The sequence below is a fragment of the Armigeres subalbatus genome, chromosome 3 (assembly GCF_024139115.2).
Source record: "Armigeres subalbatus isolate Guangzhou_Male chromosome 3, GZ_Asu_2, whole genome shotgun sequence".
In the NCBI taxonomy this organism is placed as follows: domain Eukaryota; kingdom Metazoa; phylum Arthropoda; class Insecta; order Diptera; family Culicidae; genus Armigeres; species Armigeres subalbatus.
In genome coordinates, this window is record NC_085141.1 from 408,479,546 (window position 1) to 408,504,837 (window position 25,292).

Consider the following 25,292-nt stretch of genomic DNA (forward strand, 5'->3'; position numbering starts at 1 on the left):
AATGTTTTAAATATTTTTTTTCGAATTAAAGTTCAGATTCAAGCAGTGATTCCTTGAAGGTACTCTGATAGATTTTTTATTATCTGCCTATTTCACTTAAAATCTTTTTATCTCTGGGACAGCAGCAAGATCGTCGTTGACTAAAACAAACTACAAAATATGGAGAGTCAAATAGCAAAATTGTAAGTGCTCAAGAGCAAAAACAATTTTACACAAAAAAGACAATAAAAAGCAAATGAAGTTATTTCTGCATGACATATATTCATTGCTTTAAAGCATACTTTGTCGTTTATAAGTTTAAAAAGTATATGCATCTTTTTTCAAATAATGCATTTGTCAGGCATAACACAAGGGAGAATATGTATGGTTCTCATTCTCAATATATGCAATATTCAGTTCTAGGAAAGGGAAGATATAGTTTCTTCTTTTAAATGATGCATTTTTTTTTCATTTGTTCAATTAAGGCATTTGCTCGGTTTAATTCAAAGGAGGATATGATCCCTTCTTTCAAAGGATGCATCTTCCCGTCAGTTACATGAGAGAAGATATGGTTCCATTTTCCAAAGGATACATTTGCCCGGCAGATGGCGAAATACGATATGGTTTCTTCTTCCAAATCAGGCATTTGCTCGGTTTAATGCGTTGAAAGATATGATTCCAGTCCAGTAGAAGGCAAAATAAGATATGGTTCTTTCCTTTCAAGCATTTACCTAGTTTGAGGCAAGGAAAGATGAGATTCCTTCATTCAAATGATGCATTTGCTCAGCAAAAGGTAAGAGGCGACATTGTTCCTTTATTTAATTGTTAATATTTAACAATAAAGTTTGTTTAGTTTAAGGCAAAGGAATATTTGATCCCTTCATTCAGAAAATGCATTCCCTCGGCAGAAGTCATGAGAGGAATTGGTGGCTTCACTCATGTACCCCAAATGCCATTACCCCGAATGAGACACTACCCTGAGATAGTTTTCTACTTACTATTACTATTTTTAACACCCACAGATACCGATGAATCGTAAAATGACAATCTTTGAAAAGAATTTGTTTAGAACAAAATTATATACTGATAAGAGTCACTTAGAAAAACGCGTATTGTTTAATAAACATTTTTGACTTAAATTATCATTCTACGCCATTATTATGTACAGGTGTACAGTGGAAATAATACCTCTTAAAATGAAACCATTTGTCCAGTATAAGGTAAACAGAGGAGGAAATGCCTTTTTTCAAATGAACCCATTTGCCCGGTTTGAGGCGAACGGAGATGATCTTCTTCTTCTTCAATGACATTACATTCCCCTACTGGGACATTGCCGCCTCGCAGCTTAGTGTTCATTAAGCACTTCCACAGTTATTCACTGCGAGGTTTCTAAGCCAAGTTACCATTTCTGCATTTGTAAATCATGAGGCTAGCACGATGATACTTTTATGCCCAGGGAAGTCGAGACAATTTCCAAACCGAAAATTGCCTAGACCGGCACCGGGAATCGAACCCAGCCACCCTCAGCATGGTCTTCCTTTTTTACCGCACGGCTAAGGAGGGCCCCGGAGATGATAATGCCTTCTTTTAATAAACGCATTTGTCCAATATAAGCCAAACAGAGGATAATGGTTTAAGGCGAACACAGGTGATAATGCCTTCTTTAGATGAACGCATTTGCCCGATATAAGGCGAACAGAGTTGATAATGCCTTCTTTCAATGAACGCATTTGCTCGGTATAAGGCGAACATAGTAGATAACACTTTCTTTAAATGAATACGTTGGCCCGGTTTAAGGCAAACAGAGTTGATAATGTCTTCTTTTACGCCTGATAAAAAGCGAACAGAGTTGATAACGCTTTCTTCAAATAAACGCGTTTATCCGGTTTAACGCAAACAGAGTTGATAATGTCTTCTTTAGATAACAAATAGGCTGGATGTAAGGCGAAGTTTCTAATACCTTGTTTTAATGAACGCATTTGCTCGGTTTAAAGCGAACAGAGTTGAAAATGCTTGCGTTTTAAAAAAATGTGTTTGGCCGGTATGAGGCGATCAGAAGAGATAACACCTCTTTTAAATGATCGCGTTTGCAAGGTATAACGAAACTATGCCTGTTCCTTGCCATGGGAGGAACAAGAATATTCGACGAACAGAACAGATTTTCTTATTCTAGGGTCTTGTGGTCATTATAAATAAATTTATATTCGTTAAATTTTTTTCACTGAAATAAACAATAAATTTGAAATCAGGACTACTTGGGGTACTGGCTCATTCGGGGTAATGGCGTTCGGGGTAGTGGCCTTTGGGGTAATGGCATTATGGCTAATGGATATATGGGTAGTGTCATAGAGTCGGAAAGGTTCCTTCTTTGATTTCAGGATTTGCTTGGTTTAAGACACGGGAAGATATTTCCTTTCTTTCAAAAGGTGCATTTGCCCGGCAGACGGCAAGAAACGATATGATTTCTTCCTTCAATTCAGGTATTCGCTCGGCTTAAGGAAAAGGAAATAATGATCCCTTTTTTTAAGGATGCATTTGCCCAGCAGAAGCCAGAGAGGATATGACTCCTTCTTTCAATTCAAGCACTTGGTTCGCTCGTTTCAATGCAATGGGAGATGTGATCCTTTCTTAGAAACCGTTTGCTCAAGTTCTCTGGCTTGCCCTGACAGAAAAAATCCAATGTCAATTAAATTTAATGCTGATCTATCTTGCTAGTAGGTACGTCAACATTTCAAATGGTCCCGTTTTGACAGGAAGCTTCTTTATTCTCAATTTGTCATGCCGTACAACTCCGTTCCCAATTATTGCCCATATGAAGGAAACCACGTAACTGAATGGTTTAACAAATCTTACTTATCTATTACACAGCTCAAATAAAAATTATGCCAAATGACCTTCTGCCAAACGGCCATTATGCCAAACGAAATTATGCCAAACGGCATTATGCCAAATGACTTTATGCCAAATGGGGTACAATCGAGATATACGTCAAATTGGATATCAATACACTTCCAGGGCCATAATTTTTCACTTTCACACTGAGCAGAGGACAGATGTGCCTGATTATGTTTGATATATCCGAACCGGAAAATTTGGGAAGAGAGCATTCATAAATTACTTAACGCTTAGAGGAATGAGGAGGTGTTGGCTGAAGTGTGACAATCCATACAAAGCATTTAGATACTACCACCCACTTTCGAACATATCTGTTCTAGAATCAATTTACTCAACCCATCTGATATTTGACTTCCTTGATTAAACCTTTGTTTTGATACTTCTATCACCCTGAAGAACCACATTTTGCTTCTTCTGTATCATTCATTAACGTCATCTTGTAATCACAAATCGCTTCAGTAATTGCGATCGAATCAAATTTGCCGATACAAAGTTCGTTTCCGCACCACGACTCACTCACTCTCTCTCTCCCCGCTAATGCATTAGCCTCTCATCTGCCTAACCCAGCAAGAAATTTATCCCCGTTTTCGCCCATTCAAAAATACAGGCTTTTGAAAATGGCGGATTTAAAAAAAAAAAAAAGCGGTGATAACTCTGCAATCCATGCTCTAAGACTTTGTGGAAGACATAATTCCGATAAAAAATAAAACTTCAAAAGACCAGTCAAAATATTTGTTTTTTGGGGTCACCCTAACGTTATTATTTGAAACTAACATATCTAATGATACAAATGGCATAGCACAATTGTATCTTCAGCAAAGTTCCTTCATTTACAAATTTTCACCTAGCAGATGATATTTAATCAACAAAAGCGTCTTCAGCGAAGTCAAAGCTTATTATGTACGCTGTATGTTGATGTTTGTTGCAATAGAATTGGTCCCACTACATTTTGAGATAAAAATTTTAACTTCCGTATCATCAATTTTAACATTTTCGGTGTTCTAGTTGTTCCTAGTTGTTGAAAATAGGTAAATAAGGAACAACTAGAACATAAAATGCTAAAATTGATGATACGGAAGTTAAAATTTTTATCTCAAAATGTAGTGGGACCACCCTATTGCAACAAACATCAACATACAGCGTACACAATAAGCTTTGACAATTATCACTAGCTTCTAGGAATTCGAACCTGTAGCAAACTCTCAGAAACATCACTATATTCTACCAGTAAAGCTTATGATCGTTCAGGAATTTTTCAGAGTGTTCAGTACTATTTACGGGTTTCTAGAAATCTTAAAAATAATTATACTCCAAATTTCCTCAAAGACTTGCTATCACACATCCGAATGTGCTACAATCATTATAAACTAGTTCATATTTGCATAATCTCTTGATTAGTTTAACTTCCGGAGATGAGCTCGGCAGTCTAGTGACTACCGCGTCTGCCTTATAGTCAGGAGGTCTGCTGGAGAATACATCACATAATGTAGCATAGACTGCATAGCTTTTCTAAGTAAATACTTGATCTATACTTCTGAGGGCTGCGAAATGGTGAGTTGACATCCGGGAAGGGGCGCCTGACATAGCTCTGGTCCTCACAAGTTCCAATACTCACGCTTCAACGGGTCTTCCGATGACAATTGACCGCCAGCTAAGGGTTGCGTACTTAGCTGGTAGTGCAGCCTGGGCACTGTTGTCCTTCTGACATCAGCTAGAGTGAGAGGGTGCGTCCTGTGGGGTCTGCCTAGGATGTGGTGGGGTTCGACAGTGGGCTCTGTTGAACTCCTATAAAAAGCTGCATGTGTCCCCAAGCAGGCCCTATCAAAGCGACCGTGTGCCGTTCAAAGCGCACTAGCCTAGTCCCGGTGTTGGGTGGGACTTTAAACAAATTTGACCCGACTGACCGAGCGTCTGTTCACCAAGGAGGTGCGGCTCCAACAGCGTCTGTTCTGGCATCCAGCGGCTGAGTATGAAATGCTATTCCCCGGAAGCTATACCTAAGATGGCAGCCCCATCCCGGTGGATTGGGAACCTTGGGCCAACAACCTACTGTTCCCGAAACATCAATTTGTTCGGAAATCCGATAATGAAAGAATACGGACTGATTTTACGGCGACGACTCTTAGCGCGAAACAACGGACACGAATAGGAACATGGAACGTTTTAACCCTAGCCCAGCAGGGTAAATTGGCACAACTTGCCAATGAGGCACGCCGCATGAAGCTTGAGATCCTGGGACTGAGTGAAGTCCGTTGGCCAAACTTTGGAGAACACAGAACGCCGTCGGGACAAGTTCTGCTATACTCTGGTTTACGAGGTGAACACGCTCCCCGACATCGCGGAGTTCGCTTCCTACTAAGCGCTCAGGCACATTCTGCGCTTATGAAGTGGGAACCTATAAGTGAAAGGATAATCGTTGCCAGATTTAGAACACGGGTCCGATACCTTACTATAATCCAATGTTATGCGCCAACCGATGCACGATGGAGTAGCTAGAACAAATGGCTGGCCAAAAACCCTTTCTCGTTTTTCGAACTTTTGCATAGTATTACATTTTTAGAATATTCTTCAATACTATCTCCATTATGTGTCATTGAAATTTTAACGCTTGTTCCTTATTAGTATTAATGACAACCTATCAAAAATCATGTTAATTTGATGGTTTTTAGCGTGCCGTAAGACAAAGATCAGTTACCACTGCTGACAAATCTAAACAACACATATAATGTTAGGTTTATAGTGCACAAAACATCATTTATGCACTGCCCTAGGACCTCCATGAGTTTAAATGAATTATATTCAACATTAAGATAATTTTTCATCAACATAAATAACTTGGAGATGTTGACATTTTTTAACAAACTTCATTATTAAAAAAGTAAAAGTACTCCTTCGTATTCCGCTACGAGATTGTAAACACATGAAAATATAGGCTTTCATCTTTCTATTGCGGGTTGAAGATCATCCGCACTCGTCCGCAAACGAATTTGCGAGTAACTTCAAAATAGGTTGTTTTCATACTTTCCGCCATTGCTGAAACAGTACATAGGCAAAATATTTCCGCAGATAACTTTTTCTGGTTTTCGAGGCATTTGATTCATAGACATGTTTGAATACAATAGTAACATACTATATTTTTTGTTATTCATTCGTTCATTTGGTAGGCTCAAATGCTGTCGGGCGTTACGGAGCCAAGTAAAAAAAAACTTTTCAATACAATTTTGTAACTTAACGCTCAGATAATGATGTTAGTTTGGGGCATCTGCTGCTCATTTAGATCTCTACAAAGGATTGCGCATGCTCCATTATCTTTCGTCTCCTTCCCACTAACCAATCTTATGAAAAATCAAAATATCAATCGTATTGAATTTGGCGATTGCATTGACAACAGATATGTAAATCTCGATATAACTTAAATACATTATAGTTGATATTATGTAGACAAGTTGAAGCATAGACATAATATGGGGTAGGGGATAAAATGGGCAAGTGCCATTTCAAGCTTAACAGAAACAATTCGAATAAGCAGTCTACTTGGTCTTAAGTGAAGGCAATTGAGGCAACCTTGTAATTGTCATCGTCCCGATTCCATAGAAAGAAACATTTCCTCTCTAAAAATAATCGATCCCATGTTTTTTTGTAAACAAGATTATTTAAGCAAAAAGTTTATGAACGACCCAGGGTGCAAAAACAATAGCCAGACTTTTGTTTAATCAATTTCGAAGTTTCCGATGCAACTGATGTTATGCGTGAGTAATGAGTGTTGATTGTACGTTCTGGAAAGCTTTCGCTGCTAAATATATCATCAGCTTTTGAAATAGGAGCTGAAAATCTAATGTTTTGTTTGAATCGATTAATGTTTACCTTTTTGTAATAGGCCCTTATCAAATGCTATGCGAGATTTTTCATTTTTCAGGTTTCCCACGCTAATTAAGGACAAAAACGATTAAACAAATAAAATGCCATTGAGCTGTCGCTTCTGTATCAATTTGCAATAACACTGTTTAATTTTTGAACATATCAAGGAAGGTAATTTATAACTGGTAGGTGAATTTGCACCTGTAAAACCATTCGAAAATCGATTATCACTATGTTTTTTGCATCATAGATGCAAAACTTACCAGAAAACGCCGAAATATAATTTTGGCCAGGATTTTGGTCTAGTTACCCCTTAGTGCGATGCTGCCGATCTGCAAGACAAAGAGAACTTCTACAGTCAACTCAATGCCGTCGTAGATAGAATTCCGAAGGGTGATATCAAGATCTGTTTGGGCGACTTCAATGCGAAGATCGGATCCGACAACTCGAACCATGAGCGCATTATGGGACGCCATGGTCTCGGAGAAATGAGTGAAAACGGAGAGCTGTTCGCAGAATTTTGTGGTAATAACTACATGGTGATCGGGGGATCGCTCTTCCCTCATCGACCGGTTCACAAGGTCACGTGGGTCTCCACGGCTTTACAGAAAATCAAATCGGCCACATCTGCATCAGCCAAAAATGGAAACGGAGTCTTCTTGATGTACGGAATAAACGTAGTGCCGATATCGCGTCCGATCATCACCTCCTCATCGGCGAAATACGCCTGCGCATTGCGCGGATTCGTTGGCAGGAGGAAAGAGTTGGACGACGATTCAACACACGCCGACTGGAAGATGCCACGGTGAAACGGTCCTTCGTTGAAGAACTGGAGACACGTGCTGCAGATATTCCGGAAGGTGGCAGCGTGGAAGACCAATGGACCGCCATCAAGAATGCCTTCATCACCACCAGCGAGAATAATCTGGGCGAACTACGCACCCAGAGAAAACAATGGATCACCGATGAGACCTGGAGAAAGATAGAGGAGCGAAGAGAAGCCAAAGCCGCGATAGAGCGATCGAAAACCTGAGGAGCCAAAGTCTTAGCCCGTCAACGATACGCGGCTCTTGAGAAGGAAGTAAAACGCTCATGTCGACGGGACAAGCGAGTGTGGGCAGACTCTCTGGCCGACGAAGGAGAGAGAGCCGCCGCAGCCGGGGACATTCGCCTCCTCTACGATATCTCACGACGCTTAAGCGGGGCCGACCCAACTGACCAGCTGAAACGCGTCAATACCGAAACTCCATCACTGCTAGAGATTCAAACAGCCATCCAAAGCATGAAATCGAATAAAGCCCCAGGGGTCGACCGCATATCAGCCGAGATGCTCAAAGCTGACCCCATGACATCCGCTCAACTACTGCTTCGTTTATTTCGTAATATCTGGGACACCGCTACTTTCCCGGTCGACTGGATGCAAGGTATCTTAGTGAAGGTGCCCAAAAAGGGTGACCTGACTGTATGCGATAACTGGTGAGACATTATGTTGCTGTGTACCGTTCTCAAAGTTCTGTGTAAAATTATCCTAGCCCGGATTCAGGAGAAGATCGATGCGACTCTACGGCGGCAGCAAGCTGGATTCCGTGCAGGAAGATCCTGTGTGGACCATATTGTCACGCTCCGTATCATTCTGGAGCAGGTCAACGAATTCCAAGAGCCCCTTTACTTGGTATTCATTGACTACGAAAAAGCTTTCGACCGTTTCAATCACGAGAATATGTGGGGCGCCCTGAGACGCAAGGGAGTTCCTGAGAAAATCATCGGCCTCATCGAGGCACAGTACGAGGCTTTCTCGTGTAGAGTGCTGCACAATGGGGTCTTGTCCGACCCTATCCGGGTCGTAGCTGGTGTGAAGCAAGGATGTATTCTATCACCGTTACTGTTCCTCATCGTAATCGACGAGATTCTGGTAGATGCGATTGACCGTGAACCAAACCGCGGGCTGTTATAGCAGCCTATAACCATGGAGCACCTAAATGACTTCGAATTGGCGTTCCTCGCGCAACGGCGCTCTGATATGCAGAGTAAGCTCAACGACCTTGCCGAGCGCTCCTCTTCGGCAGGTTTAGTCATCAACGTCAACAAAACCAAATCGTTGGATGTAAACACGGTGACTCCTTCCAGTTTCACAGTATCCGGGCAACCAGTGGAGAATGTTGAAAGCTTCCAATATCTTGGTAGCCAAATGGCGTCAGACGGCGGTACCAAGATCGACATAGGCGCACGGATCAAGAAAGCAAGGGCTGCCTTTGCAAGTTTAAGAAATATCTGGAAAAACAGGCAGATAAGTGAACGCACCAAAATACGAATTTTCAACTCTAACGTGAAATCTGTGCTGTTATACGCTAGCGAAACATGGTGTGTATCAGTGGAGAACACTCAACGGCTGCAGGTGTTCATTAACAGATGCCTGCGGTATATAATTCGGGCCTGGTAGCCTCACAACTGGATCTCAAACAACGAGCTCCATCGTCGTTGTCACCAGAGGCCGATAGCAACAGAAATTCGGGATCGGAAGTGGGGCTGGGTCGGCCACACTCTACGTAAGGGCGGAAACGAAATCTGTAAACAAGCATTAGACTGGAACCCAGCGGGACATCGCAGCAGAGGCAGACCCAGAGGCTCATGGCGGCGAAGCCTCAATAAAGAAATAAAAGAAGTCGACCGAAATCTAACCTGGCAACAGGTTAAAGCGATAGCCGGGCAACGCTCAAGATGGAGATCTTTCAAGTCGGCCCTTTGCACCACCGGAGGTGTACAGGATCCATAATAATACTTCTGAGGTATTCTCGGTCTCTAGTAGCATAAAAACTACACACTAACATTTCTCTCCTTTCCCAACTGACTGGCGCCATTATTGATCGATATTTCTATATAATTCACCTGTCCTGTTGGTCTGTTAACTATTATGAAATTTCAGAAATTCTCTGAGCCTCCCGGAGCTAGCAGAAATAATAACGTACTCCTAGAAAAAAAATCAACAATTTTATGGAAGAGCAGAAGCTATTATCTCAAAAAATAATTGAAACTTTTTTGGAATAGAAAGAATTCCTCACAGACTCTGAGGTGCTTTTCGGAAAATAGTTCTCCTTTACAATCCCCGAAACCTCCACGATTGTCAATTTAGCATCTGATAAACTATCAAATATCTTATTAAATTTGGTATTTTCTTATCATAGGGCATAATCATGGGTAGGACAATGCTTCGACTGTCCTACCCAGGTATTTTCATGCGTAGGACATGTCCTATTGTCCCACCCACTCCCGGCGCCACTGCTCAAAACGAACAACGATAAAAGAAAGGCAAAAACTGTTCCGAATCATAACAAGCCATGATAAAAAAATTATCAAACTTGTATAAAAGTGCGAAAAAAACAGAATCGGATAGGCAGCCCCCACAGAGAAGTGATGATTCTCGCTCATTTTGTGTTGGGGACCGCACAGCTGTGTATACCCCGTTAGGCATAAGTACGTTAGGCATAAAGACATTATGCATAAGAACGTTATGCATAAAATGACACAAAGAACAACCCATTATATAAAGAAGACAGAATTATGCCTAACGTCACGGACCCGTGTATGACAAGTTGAAATACATCATCAGAACCAGAGCTCCCCACGTCTGGAGCTTTTTAAAAAAAAATTATCATGAGTCTCCCGAATCAGTTCTTTATCATGACAGCTTTGTGAAATAAGTCTCTCACGGTATGCTACTTATCGTATATGTAGGTATACAGAGATGATAAGTGAGAGACTTTTCTATTCTCTTTTGGATTCAATCCGTGAAGTAAGAATAGTTTTCTGACCCAAGAAGGCTATTCCATTGTTGGTGACCTGTGCATATTAATTGTTTTTCGGCCAAATACGATTAGCAACTACGAAATTTACAATCAATTCGGTTTTCGCTGATCGGTTTCACCTCATAACTCGTATGATCTGCTTGCCCATAACGATGGAACTGACTCCATGCTACGCGTAGGTAGTACACAGATAAGCATATTATGTGATTCTGAATGTATTTTAATGGTTATGTTTCAGCAAATAAATGGAACTTTTAATTTAACTTTTTGTTTGTATTCTCAGTTGCTTTTTTACAAGTCGTTGAAATTCCAATACTATTTGCTACATAGAAAATATATGTGTAAGCAGTGTTGTTCAAGGCTCTGAATTCACGTTCTCCGGATCCAGGATGTTGGACTTCTTGAATTGCGACCACGTTCACTCCAACCTTCTGCACTCCGGGTTCATTTAGGGTCTTGACGTTCCAAGGAAATTTTTTCTGTCATTTGTCGATCCATGGAAGTAGGATATTGAGGACTAGAGCTGTATTGAAAGTTCCTTCCTAGATCTGTTTTTCAGACCATTGCCTAAACTTTACTCCACACAAGTAATATTAGTCACAATTTTCTTTAAATTTTACCGCGTACGTATCATTTTTCGAGCATAGACACTAATGTAGAATGACTATATTCCTATGCACGTTCCTATTCTAAGTTCAAAGCGTCCATTGCGGTGTGAATAAAATACGGTTTATGTGAACAACGGCGGCACACCCAGTTGCCTCCCCATCACCGTGAACTTAGTCATAGCATAACAGCAGCGGCAGATGCAACCACCGAGTCTTAGGGAAAATTATTACTTTACCAGATATACACATTGGTGAGAACGTGTGCACTACACATATGCAGGTCCACGTCTGAAACCGGCATACAAAGTTTCCTCACAACAGAAGCAGACATTCGCTTGTTGTTTGTAGCTCCGTAGATTTTCCAGGAGCAAAGAGTAATAAAATTAAGTTTAATTTTTGTACGCGGCAGCATATTGCTACATGAAAAGGGAGCTGTTTAATGTCCGCTTTTAATACCTATGTTCAAACATCAAGCCGGTGGATAAAGCTAAGACTTATTCGAGTATAATAAAGTTTTAGTGCGATACTTGATTTAATTGTACATTTTTCCTGTTTTGATCTCAACGATGCGAATAAGTAGTGGTAACTGACGTAGCTGCATTGAATTGCCATTTGGTTTGACTAGTTGGTTGCGCTACTTTCGAAAATTCTTGAATCATTCCAAAGCCAAACGCAAATTGCTTTAGAAATTTCAATTGCTTATTATTAAACTCTATATTAAGGAATCCACTTTAAGCGCATTATTATCATCATAGATATTGAAGTTATCGACTATAACTTAAAAACCTCTCCGTTTACTAAATGATAAGATGATAAGACAATAAATATGTTTTCCCAAGAGCGTTTACGTCAAAAATTATTTACTAGTCTTAGAAGCAACCATGGAGATAATGACTTTGATTTTTATTTCATCAAAATCCCAAAAGCTGGTTGCATCTTCATGTTATCCGACATACTACATATGCATTAATCCTTCCAAAAACAAAACTAGTTCCACATGGATTAAGTTCAGTTGCCGATTAACTTAAAATCCCTCCCAATGCTCGAAGCACCTCAAAGTATGCCAACGCAAGCGTGAAAAAAAGCAATCACAATAAAATGTAGACTTACGGATGATGTCCAGCTTGGCCGGCGGGTGGCGACCAGGCCCCGGAGGCGCGGGCCGTCGCCAGGCACACGTAATCTCCACTGGCCAACCGCTGTGAGACGCCGTTTATATGCAGATTGGACCCATTTAAATACACACGCCGGTCCAGTCGGATGGGATTGCCTGGACACAGTACAGGACGAGAGACAGAAAGCATGGAACGAGAAAGAACGAGGGGTGAGCAGATGGTCATATAATAAAAATTAATGTTCCGCGTACACTAGGAGGAACCCCAACCGATCGAATGGCAACCGAAAACGGATGTCACCAGCAGCAAACAACAGAGCCGGCAGCATTTCGGTGTTTCGTCTAAAGGCAAAAAAGAACATCCTAACCGGAGCAGAAATTGAATTCCAAATCAAGAAGTTTCAGAACAGAAAAATTAATGCAAATTCTTACGTGCCAGTAGGGTGAACGATTCCGTCTTAGGCTCTGTGTTATTCTTGTTTTGCTTTTTTGTTCGGATTTGCTGCCATTGCATACTGCTCTGGTGGAAAATGTTCATCCAATTGGTTGCCTCCGTTACCCGGCTTCAGTCTTTTCTTCCGTGCTCATAGCAAACTTACCGTTCAACGTCCAGGAAAAGTCGATCTCATCGTCGAAGAAAGCTCGACACTGGAACACAACCGATTCGCCCTCGTACACCTGGGTATACTTTGGCAGAACCGTAAATTGAAACTCGGAACGGACGAACGACGCTGCTGGGGAAAAAAATAAAGAACAAAAAAATTCAAATTAGTCGCCGTCGACGAACAGTTTGACATCGGGAAATTCTGGGATATCATTGTCCTTTTGGCGCGGTTCTATGGCATACACCCAAAACCTATAGGAGAAATGGACAAATATGCACCATGTCATGATAATTTTTGTTCGTATTCCTTTCAAAACCAAAAGCTTTCTATCACAACGATTCCATGCAAAAATTGGTTACGAGTAACATTGATGGTTTTTCAGTGACATTGGATTTTATAATTTCCATATTGCCAGTGAAACACTCAAATTCTCCAAACTCTAGGACAGTTCAAATCAAACGCGATTTGAAATACGCTACGATCTCCCGAAAACCCATACACAATTCCACTCATCCGTTTGAAACATTCCAGAATTAACAATTGGATTTGAAACAGTTTTTGGAGCATATTAATGTTTCAGTAAATTAATGAAATAATGCGGAAAACTTTATAAATTAGGCCGTTACAAATATTTAATTGACTTTTTGTCCTACTGGTCTCCGAAAGGTAAAGAGGGGGGGGGGATAATAAAAAATAAATCTCGCTAAACTTTTCAAAAGGACCTAAGTAACATTTTTTCATGATTTAATTTATATAGCGCAATCAACAGAAAAAAATGAAAGCTTTTGATTGCAGTATTCACATTAATTCATGAAAAAATGTTACTTAGGTCCTTTGAAAAGTTAAGCAAAATTAAATGAAAAAAATCAAAAACTCCTCGGATTTGTTAAAGAATGTTCCGAAAATCCTCAAAATTATCCGAATTTTATTTTGTTGCCCCCTCAAAATATTATTTTTTGGCAAAAAAAAACGAAGGGGGGGAGGAGACAAAATAGATTTCAAATATTTGTATCGGCCTTACAGAAGCAACTATAAATTTTCATGTAGTTTACCAGTTGACGTAGTCTTTGAATCTATACAGTTAATTAAAAGTGAACTCGTAAATTTGAAAGCATGTGGAAAACCAGCCCATTATTGAATGAGCGCATTTTAGCCACCTTCCCTCTTCATTTAAAGCATGACGGTGCCGTTGTCGTGATGTCATTTTCGGTTGAAACGTCGTCGACGCCGTCGCCTTCTTCCACTGTAGGTACTGCATGAGAATTTTCGCCATCAGTTTTCGCGTTTCTTATCAGCTTCCTTCAGGAGGAAGCGGTGCAGAAGATTTGGAATTACCGGAAAAGCGCATTTTTCTATAGAGCAAAAAAAAATGTTCCGCAGCACAGAATCATGGAGAAGGAGCATGCTCGGAGATGTTAGGAAGCACACCTTGATGATGTTTTTTTATACTGCCTATTTTATGGGGTCGAGGAGGTGCGATAAGAATTTAACTCTTCTGCCATAGGAAGAAAAACGAAAAGATTGCTGAGAGTGCTTTCTGAAATTGATTTTGTGAGACGAATTTTGATAAGACCGGTTTGGTTGACATAATTTGCGATTGATTTTTCTAGTTAGTGTTGAGTGCTTTTCAATATTGAACCATCAGCCTTATACTTTTTTTTGGTCCATCAAAGCAATCTTTAATCGGGAGGGTGAGTATTTGAAAATTAACGAAGTGATTATGCCGGACGGATAAGTCTACTTTGACAGCCTTTGACCAAATAAACCTCGGACTGTATGATTTAGCTCACATAAACCTCTTGAAAACATTCAGGAATGAATTTTGGTCAGTACATAAGACAATGGGATAGGAGAACCGAGTGAACGCTGTCATCAGAGAAAAAGTAGAAGCACAAAAATTGACCACGATTCAAAATATTTTTAATAATTACGAGCTGACTTTTTTAAAAAATGGTTTATTATACGAGATTAGAAATTCAATAAACATCAAAAATAGTACCATTCCCGGAATCAATTCGAGAAAAAAAAATATTATCATTAACAAGCATATTTTCATTCATTTTTCATTTATTTAGTTAACATCTAAACAGATAACACTGAATCAACAATTTGACGCCACAATGCACGGTTCGAGGCCGCATCTCTCCATCCTCGGATACGCCCCACGCTCGCCAAGTCGTTCTGCACCTGGTCTGTCCATCTCGCTCGCTGCGCTCCACGCCGTCTCGTACCTGCCGGATCGGAAGCGAACACCATCTTTGCAGGGTTGCTGTCCGGCATTCTTGCAACATGTCCTGCCCATCGTACCCTTCCGGCTTTAGCTACCTTCTGGATACTGGGTTCGCCGTAGAGTTGGGCGAGCTCATGGTTCATTCTTCGCCGCCACACACCGTCTTCTTGCACACCGCCAAAGATGGTCCTAAGCACCCGTCTCTCGAATACTCCGAGTGCTTGCAAGTCCTCCTCGAGCATTGTCCATGTTTCATGTCCGTAGAGGACTACCGGTCTTATTAACGTCTTGTACATGACACATTTGGTGCGGTGGCGAATCATTTCGACCGCAGTTTCTTCTGGAGCCCGTAGTAGGCCCGACTTCCACAGATGATGCGCCTTCGTATTTCACGACTAACGTTGTTGTCAGCCGTTAGCAAGGATCCGAGGTAGACGAATTCCTCGACCACCTCGAAGGTATCCCCGTCTATCGTAACACTGCTTCCCAGGCGGGCCCTGTCGCGCTCGGTTCCGCCCACAAGCATGTACTTTGTCTTTGACGCATTCACCACCAGTCCAACTTTTGTTGCTTCACGTTTCAGGCGGGTGTACAGTTCTGCCACCTTTGCAAATGTTCGGCCGACAATGTCCATGTCATCCGCGAAGCAAATAAATTGACTGGATCTGTTGAAAATCGTACCCCGGCTGTTACACCCGGCTCTCCGCATGACACCTTCTAGCACAATGTTGAACAACAGGCACGAAAGTCCATCACCTTGTCTTAGTCCCCGGCGCGATTCGAACGAACTGGAGTGTTCGCCCGAAATCTTCACACAGTTTTGCACACCATCCACCGTCCACAAGCATATTAATATATGTATAATGTAGATAATCAAAAATCTAACCTGGTGCTTCAAATTATTTTGAAATACATATCATTTTTATTATTTTAAGTTATTTAGAGAATTGCATCCCACATCTCACTATAAATTTTTTTTTGTGATTCTACTTCTTCTTTTTTGCCTTTTCTCCTAGCGAATGAAGATGTAGTTTAACTAACTTTAGTTTAATCTTAGCGTTTCTAAAGTTATGTGTTTGTTTCTAATTACAGTCGACACTTAATATCTCGATATTGAAGGGACCATCGAGATAAGGAGGGATCGAGGAATGGAAGAAAAAATTGAATGGGCACTAGATCGAGAAAATGCTTGTGGTATTAAACCACCCAACTTGGACATTAATTTACAATGTTCTGCAAAACTCAGATGTGAATATGTGCATTATGTGGAAGGTTTTGATTTGAAAAATGTATTGGAGGTAACCACTTTCCCTTCGATGGGACTCGAACCCACGACCCTCAGTAGTGGTTACCTCCAATACATTTTTCAAATCATAATCCTTTACATAATGTAGGTACACATTCACATCTGAGTCTTTCATTTCTTGTTATTGATGTGTTTGTTAGTGCAGGGCCATCAAAGCAGCTCAAAATAATGACTTTAGTGACCAACGCTTACGAAAAAAAGGGACCTAATAGTGACTTTCAATTGCAGAAAAAGAGAGCAAATATTGACTTTTAGTTTGAGTTGCAGTTACAAAAAATTGACTTTTATATAAAGTGTCTGTTCCTACATCAATAACAAAAAGCAATGTGTACATGAAATACATTGATTTCTTACACAATAATCAAGAACCATGAGAATAATTATACTCAGCACTATTGAAATAAAAATGTAGGTCGGTAACCCTTAAGGTTGTACACTATTTCGCCGAAAAACACTTCGCGGAATTTTTTTTCGCGGTGCGACATTCCGTGGAATGTATCAACTCTACGAAACACGCTTCGCGGAATGTACCTTTTAACCGAAAATCATTCCGCGGAATGCCGTTTGGCGGAATTCAATTAGAATAATTATCATTGAAATATTTATGAATTTCAGCTCAATTACATGCAATCTGGGTTATATTCTTTTGGATTGTGAATTGATGCAATGAAAGGAGCCTTCTTTGAATGTCCGCAACCGGTCGTTATAACGCAAAGTGAGGAGACAATACCTTCTTCAAATGGACACGTTTGCTTGGTATAAAGAAAAGAAAGGAGGTAGTCCCTTCTATGAATTAACGCATCTGCCCGGTAAAGGGAAAAGATAATGTCTACTTTGAATGGATGCGTTTGCCCTAGAGATGGTCGGGTTTGAAAGCCCGAACCCGATTTGTAAATTTCCTTTGAACCCGGACCGACCCGAACCCGACTCGTACCCGAGAATTTCTGCATTCGTAAACCTGTACTCGACCCAAATCCGACACAGTTTAAGCCCGCACTAAAGTCGTGCCCGAAAATTCAAACTAGACATTTTCGGTTTTATTTTTAAATCGAAAAAAAATTTAAGCCCAAATAACGAACTAGCCTCACAATCAACAAAACTGAATAAAATAATATTCAGTATTTAATTTCTTAAACACGTACTCCACCCAAACCCAATATTGTACTAAGTTTTCAAACCCGAACCCGACCCGAACCCGTATAAGGCGAAAGGAGTTGATTGTTCCTCCTTTAGAAGAATGCGTCTGCCAGGTGTAAGGTGAGGAGAAGAGTAACGCCTTCTTAAAATGAATGCTTCTGTCCGGAATAAGGCGAAAGGAGTTGATAATTCCTTTTTTGAAAGAACGCGTCTGCCCGGTACAAAGCGAAGGAAGGAGTAACGCCATCTTTAAATGAATGCATCTGCCCGACATAAATTGAAAGGAGCTAATAATGCCTTCTTTAAAAGAATGCGTCTTCTCGGTATAAGGCGAAGGAAGGAGTAACTCCTTCTTTAAATGAATGCATCTGCCCGGTATAAGGCGAAAGGAGTTGAATTCCCTCTTTAAAATAACGCGTCTGTCCGGGATAAGGCAAAGGGAGGATGGATGGATGCTTCTGCTCGGTGTAAGGCGAAAGGAAAAGAACCGTATGCCCGGTATAAGGCGAAGGGAGGAGTAACGCCTTCTTTGAATGGATTCATCTGCCCGGCATAAATCGAAAGGAGTTGATAGTTCCTTCTTTAAAAGAACGCGTCTGCCCGGTATAAGGCGAAGGGAGGGGTAACGTCTTCTCTAAATGGATGCATTTGCCCGATATAAGGCGAAAGGAGTTGATAATTCCTTCTTTGAAAGAACGCGTCTGCCTGGTATAAGGCGAAGGTAGGAGTAACGCCTTCTTTAAATGAACGCATCTGTGCGATATAAGGCGAAAGGAGTTGGTAATGCCTTCTTTGTATGGATGCGTCTGCCAGGTAAAAGGCAAAAGGAGTTGATAAACGACGCTCCGATTAGCCTAGTAGGATGCCACCCACTACTCGGCATCGGAGCTGATGCTCGCTGCTATCTCCGATGAGACATTCCGATATTGGCAGAGGGCGGTACCACCCGCTTACTCACCATCGGAATGTCATCGGGAATGGGCCGCCTTGGCCCGTCGATGGTCCTGCTTCTGGATGTGGTTCAACACATCGGCCAAAAATTCAAATCATTTGAACCATTTTACTAATATTTATGGACATATGAGACATGGTTCGTTAGTGATGAGTTAACACTCCGTTAGTGACATTCATACCCTGTTGCAATATTTTACCATTAATGCCTTTAAGTTCATTATGTGCAATATAATTGCCTACTTTTTGGCGAATTATCAGTAATACGCATTGAGCTTTCATAACTTCGTTACATCGCATGTTCAAGAATTTGTGATATGCGCAGATTTATAAAGTGCCTTGTATGTACTTTTTGTGTCGGAATATTTAAATAATAATATTTTTGTTCAACTTTAATTTCTTATTTTTTTAATAACCTCATTGCTATCACTACAATTCCGCTCACCTCACCACTAATATAATAATATAATAATATTTAATATTTAATCAAAATTTCATCCTTTTGAAATAACATTAAACTCGAATCCAGTCCAAATGTTTTACAAAATCGCATGAGATTCACATCCATCTATAAAATGCACTTGCGGTCGAACTCTTGTGTTTCCAGGATCTCCAGGATCCAGCATATTAGCAGTTAATTTCCAAATTGAATATCCAATATTATACAACAAATGAAAAAAAAAGTTCAAAGCTTAATCTAATACTAATGCAATCTCATTCCAACCAAAATCAAAATTCAGTCCAAATCCAAGCCAAATTCATTCATAACCCAATTCAAATCCAATCAAACCAAATTCAATCTAATCCATTCCAAATCCAATCCAAATCTAATTAAAATTCAATCTTAATCTAATCTAAATCCAATCCAAATCCAATCCAAACCCAATCCAAATCCAATACAAATCCAATCCAAATCCTAGTGACATGCAAAAAAATTCAATCATATGCAATAAAAATTCAATCCAAATACAATACAAATCCAATCTAAACCCTATTCACCTTCAATCAAAATCCAATCCAATCGATAATTCAGTTCAATCCAAATCCAATCTAAACCAAAATCAAAATTCAATTCAAATAAAAGTCAATCCAAACCAATCCAAATCCAAAACAAATCCAATCCAAATCCTAATCACTTCCAATCAAAATACAATCCAATCAAAATCAAAAATTCAATCAATATTCAATCCAATCTAAATCCAATAAAATTGCAATCCAATTCCAAATTAAATCCAAATCCACTACACATCTGTTCCAAACTCGATCCAATCTAAATTTAATCAAAATACAATATAAATCAAATTCAAATTCAATCCAACTCCAATATAAAAACAATCCAAATGCAATCCAATTTCAATCCAAATCCAATTCGATTTCAATGCAAATCCAATCCAAATCCAATTAAAATCTAGTCCAACCTCAATCCAAATCCAAAACCAATAGGAATTCAATACAAATCCAATCCAAATTCAATCCAAATCCAATCCAAATCCAGTCCAAATCCAATCCAAATTCAATCCAAATCCCATCCAAATCCAATACAATCCAAATCCAATCCAAATCCAATCCAAATCCATTCCAAATCGGATAAGACTAAGTACGAAAAGTGTGTCTCACATTTTTTTGGCCTAGAGGCCTGGATAAGAGAAACGCGGATAAAAAATATGACTATGCCAATATTGCAGTAAATCTTCTTCATCAAAGAACAATACATTAAAGGACGAATTGGTTTATGTAGATAACATCTCATAATCTGCTATTTAATGTGTTTACATAACAAAACAATTGAATCCAATTTTATTTCATAATATATAAATGACTTGCATCTATTATTGCAAACTAATGTAGAATGCACTCAAATTTGTTAACTTAAAAATGGCAGAAAATCAAATTTAGCCGTTTTCAGTATTTGAGCCATCATATTGGCTGCTTGACAGGTTTCCTGCTCGATTGGCTGCTGTTTTTTGACAGTTCGATTAGGGGTACATACCTATCCGTGTTTCTATTCAGGCCTCTAATCTGACCCATCTGCCAGATATTATAAAGGACTTGTAAGGGGCAATTCAAATTTTGAAAACTACTTCTACATATTCTGGGAGACCTTCCTTAGCCGTGTGGAAAAATGCGTGGCTGCCAAGCAAGACTATTCTGAAGAAGGCTGGATTCAACGTCTGGCCCGGCCTAGGAAATTTATCGAAAGAATTTATCGGCTTTTTAGGTATAGGTACTTATTTAAGTTTTAACGTATTAATCCCGTGTGAAACTTCGCAGGTAATAATTGTGGAAGTGCTGAATGCACATTAAGCTATTATTAATTATATTACGCGAAAAGTTATAAACCGCCAAATGTTTTTCCGCGAAATGTTCGACCGTGAAAATGAATTCCGCGAAATAGTTTTCGGCGAAATGTTATACAATCAACCCTTAAAAATACTGTAAGTCATGCACACAGTTTGGAATACAGATATTTAATAAGTTGTGGAAATTGAATATATATCAAACACAGAGGCGCATCCACGTTCCGAGTCGATTTCTGGTATTATTGTTAGCTTAACTTAAATCGATTCGCACAAATTCGTAGGTGTTACAAGCCTGGACTTGGGTATAAAAGTAGCATCACTTCCATCCGTCTCCACATAGAACTAGCAGCCGTGCGTAAGGTATCGATAACAGCATTAGGTATTATTGAGTTATTTTCTCATGCTTGGGTAACTTTTACAGATACGTATTTCCGCCTTAGCGTTGTAGCTATTTTTAGTATAATAAATGAAGGAAAGTGCGCGAATGTTGATGCAAACGTGGTCAATCATCATTTACCAGCATCAGAAGTTAGTTTTGACACAATTGGATCCCCAGAACATGGTTCCGGCTGTTCCGAGAACCTGGTTCCCCGGGGTAGTGGACACTTTTTAAGTGGTGTAAAACCCAGTCTTGCGACATAACAAACTTCATGATTTCTGAAAGACAAGCTCAATACCCAGACAACCAGAATGTAGTGTATGCGATGCGTACCATTTTTAAGCGAGGTTGTTCGTTGTACATTGCTGTTTGACAGATAAACCGATTTCATTTGAGTTAGTTTGCAGGAATAAGCGATGTCAACAAATGAAACTAGAATAAACTCGTAAAATAGCCTACTGTGCGGGAAAATTTATAAGTAAATACGATCTAATACGATGAGCTTCGCACCACAATGCTTTTTCGATATAACTTGGATCGGTAAACGATTTTAATCGCGCATTCTTATGCGATGTGTGGTTGTCTGGGTAGATGAGTTTTGAGAGGTTTTGAACACATTGGCCACGTCCAGAAGTGTTCCTGGAAGCTGATTCCTTCAAGAAAGAGGATAAATCTCGCCTAGCACCGAAACCCATCCTGCGACATATCAAACTCCATGATTTTGAAAGACAATCTTAATAGATGAGTTTTTCAGAGGTTTTGGACATATTGGCCACGTCGGAAGTGTTCCCTGGAGCCTGGTTCTCTCAGGAAAGCCATCAAATTCCTATTAGCTTCGAAAACTATCTTCCGACATATCAAACTTCATGATTTTGAAATGAAATCGCAACAGATGATATTTTGAGAGATGTTGGACACATTGGCCACGTGCGGTAGTGATCACGGGGACCTGGTTCCCTCAGGGAAGTAGACAAGCTCCGATTAGCTCCGAAACCCATCTTGCGACATGTCAAACTTCATAATTTTGAAAGTTAAGCTCGTTGCTGGGGGGCATGGAGTGCGATCCTCTCGTTTAACCCTTTATAAGGCAGACGAATCTAAACAATAAATTAACAAAAACAACAATAGGACACAATGTTGACATTAGCATTAGCATTAGCATTGAGCATTTCGCACAAATTCGTAGGTGGTACAAGCCAAGACTATTGTATGAGAGTAGCAACACATTCATCCGTTACCACAGATATTGATTTGGGACTAATCGCTATCTCTTAGATGAAAGCAATGCACTCTCCAATAGTCGAGATCTGTCCTGGCCACGTCCTTGCGAATGCTGAGGAAGGGGAAGGATGGTTAGTTGGACACCTACTTAAGAAAGATGCAGAGAACTCTACGACCTCTCATAGGTGCCACGTGAGGTTTTTGGATTGTTAGTGTTGAAGGTTTAACAGTAGGAATCGTTCTGGTAGAACGTGAAACACAGAAAGAACTAAGATAGAAATACAAAGTAGGAAAGGGACGAGCCTGGAATTGAACCCACGACCTCCTGCTTATAAGGCAGAAGCGATAGCCACTAGACCACCGAGCTCGTCACAATAGGACACAATGTTGACATGCTATTAAACTCAAATGTATGTTTGTTATACATTAAACAGTTCAGAAACATTGAAAAATTGGTGGCAATATAGTTGCCACTGCCCGCCAAGCGGTAAAACATTGGTGGCAATATAGTTGCCACTGCCCGGCTAGTGGAAAAACAGGCAACAACAAAAATATAAAAAGATTTTTAAAAATTTGGTTTTACGTAGAACCAGTCAAATCAAGGTACGTTACATTTTTTGGTAAAGAGTCCTAGTCAGAAAACGCATTATAAGTGAAAAAAAAATTTTTTGTTTGGTACTCGGATTCTGATGGCTTTTCCGCAAACGTGACATTTAAGTGGTCTTGTTGTGTAGGGGTTATCACGCCTATCTAGAGAGTAGGAGGTTGAGGGTTCGAGTCCCTCCAAGACACGTGGATTCTTTTTCGCAAATTTCATATCAATTTGTCCATTTCGAAACATATGCTGTGCATATGCATAGCCAAGATATTTAACAAAACCCAGATTAATCCACCTAACGGTGATGGTGCCTTTCTTGCGCCAAAAGGTAATAAATGTAGCCTTTACGCTTACACCTCGATGATGTACAAGAAAGGCAAAACAGTTACACCGTTTAATGTTATGATAGAAAATTTACACTAGTAGACGACAGATGGCGCTGCCAAAAGTTTCTCGAATTTCCTATGTTCGAATTTTGACTTTCGGACAATTTCATAGTACTATGAAACTGAACGAAGAGCATACTTACGCCTAAATGCGTGCAACACGAGCATCTTTATAGTGCGATGAAACTCTTAATGGGAAGCCACGGATAAAATATTCATAGATGCAAGGCATTTTTCATAACACATTATTGTTCTACGTGACTATGTCTCATCACTATTTTAATATTATCTATTTTTTGCAATTTGCAATTATTATGAAATTCAATAGTGATCAACAGCGTTTTAGTCTCTGTCGGATGCAACTTGTTGCAAGAAAATCGGTTAAGAGTTTCTATGTGAAAATTTGGCTAATGTTTTTTATGGCATTTTGTGCACACACACACGCACACACATACACACACACACACACACACGGACAGACAGACATTTGTTCAGCTCATCGAGCTGAGTCGAATGGTATATAACACTATGGGTCTCCGGGACTTTTATCAAAAGTTCGAATTTGGAGTGAAATGATAGCCTTTCGGTACAACTTAGTTGTACGAGAAAGGCAAAAATGGATTTCGTACGGCCGAGTTGCCGAATAATATGCAATTAAAAGATAAGCTCACTAGATGAACATTTCAGGCGTTCTGGACACAGTTCTTATGACAAGTGAAGACATTCCACTAAAATAAAATAATTTTCCTTACAAGTATGAAAAATATTCAAACGCCAATTGTAGGTAGCTACTATGTTCATTGGGATCAGATCCAAAGCTAAAGTAGCCACCCGCAGGCAAAACCAACAGCCACGCCAATGCGAAAGTTCTGATTTAGTAGGGACAATCGCCGAATGAATTTGTGACTTTATGGTTAAGGGGCGCAGATCGCCATACCTCCAAATTGTACCATTGTAAAAACAAAATACCTGGGACGCATACAGCGTTCATAGAACCCTCATACCATAAACTCATTTCTATTTGTGACAAAAAGAGACCAAAACGTCGGAACACAATACGCAACAAGGCTAAGAAAAATAGCTCGAGGGGGTGGCGATGACGGTCGCAAACGATGGCGGTTTCTTGCGAGGAAATTATTAGTTTACTGCTTGGCAAGGGGATGTGCTAAACAAAACGATAGTGTTGTTCCCAGAACGTGGCCAATCGCTTTGCTTTTGTTTGTTTTTTCCGCTATCTTGAACCTTCTGGCAGTCGCGTTCGCTAACCTTACCATATGAGTTGCACGCGTAATTTGGGGCGCGACAGCGCTAGGGTTAATCAGCTCCAATTCAATAAAGCCAACTGTGATCGTGTGAAAAGGGGTAACGCGTGTTGCCAATATTGCCATTGAAAACAAAATTATGTTTTGGACGAAGGACCTTTACGTGACAACGAGCTCTATTCGATGTCGCATGTGGGGCAGTACTTCTCAGAATAAAAATGTATTTTCAGCCGACGGTGGCGTTTGACAGAGCCGCTAAATCAACCATCAATATGTTCGCCGGTGTCGTTTTCCTTGGCAATGTAAATAAACAACTTGTGGTGGCGTAGAGGCTTTCTCTTATGGTAATTCGAGACTACGAATTTGATTATACGAAGCAAATCTTGGCGGCTAAAAAAATGAACATGCAGCGTTCTTAACTCAATAAAATAAAATAGGTTTGAAAAAAATTAAACAAAATACAGCTTGATTTTAAATCCGTAAATATTTTTTTCACTTTAAAGAAAATTTCTTGAACATGATTGGTTTTTCAAAAGACATTCACTGATTATTAAATAATATTATTCTAAAATTTTAAAACTAAGTTAAGGGATAGCAATCAAATTACGTTTGTGTGGAAATATTTGAAGGCAACAGTATATACCCAAAATAATCGTCACG

General features: G+C 39.9%; 1 protein-coding gene across 1 annotated transcript in view; it reads right to left on the minus strand.

Annotated features, from left to right (window-relative positions):
* LOC134223059 (tyrosine-protein kinase-like otk) overlaps window positions 1–13,075 on the minus strand; it is a 193,207-nt gene extending 180,132 nt beyond the window's left edge. Inside the window, exons 1-3 of the mRNA XM_062702196.1 lie at window positions 13,045–13,075; window positions 12,817–12,991; window positions 12,254–12,342 (exon numbers count right to left, since the gene is read on the minus strand). Coding sequence (XP_062558180.1) covers window positions 12,254–12,342; window positions 12,817–12,991; window positions 13,045–13,075 — 295 coding nt within the window. The remainder of the gene's footprint in view (window positions 1–12,253; window positions 12,343–12,816; window positions 12,992–13,044) is intronic.
* Between the last annotated feature and the right edge of the window lie 12,217 nt (window positions 13,076–25,292).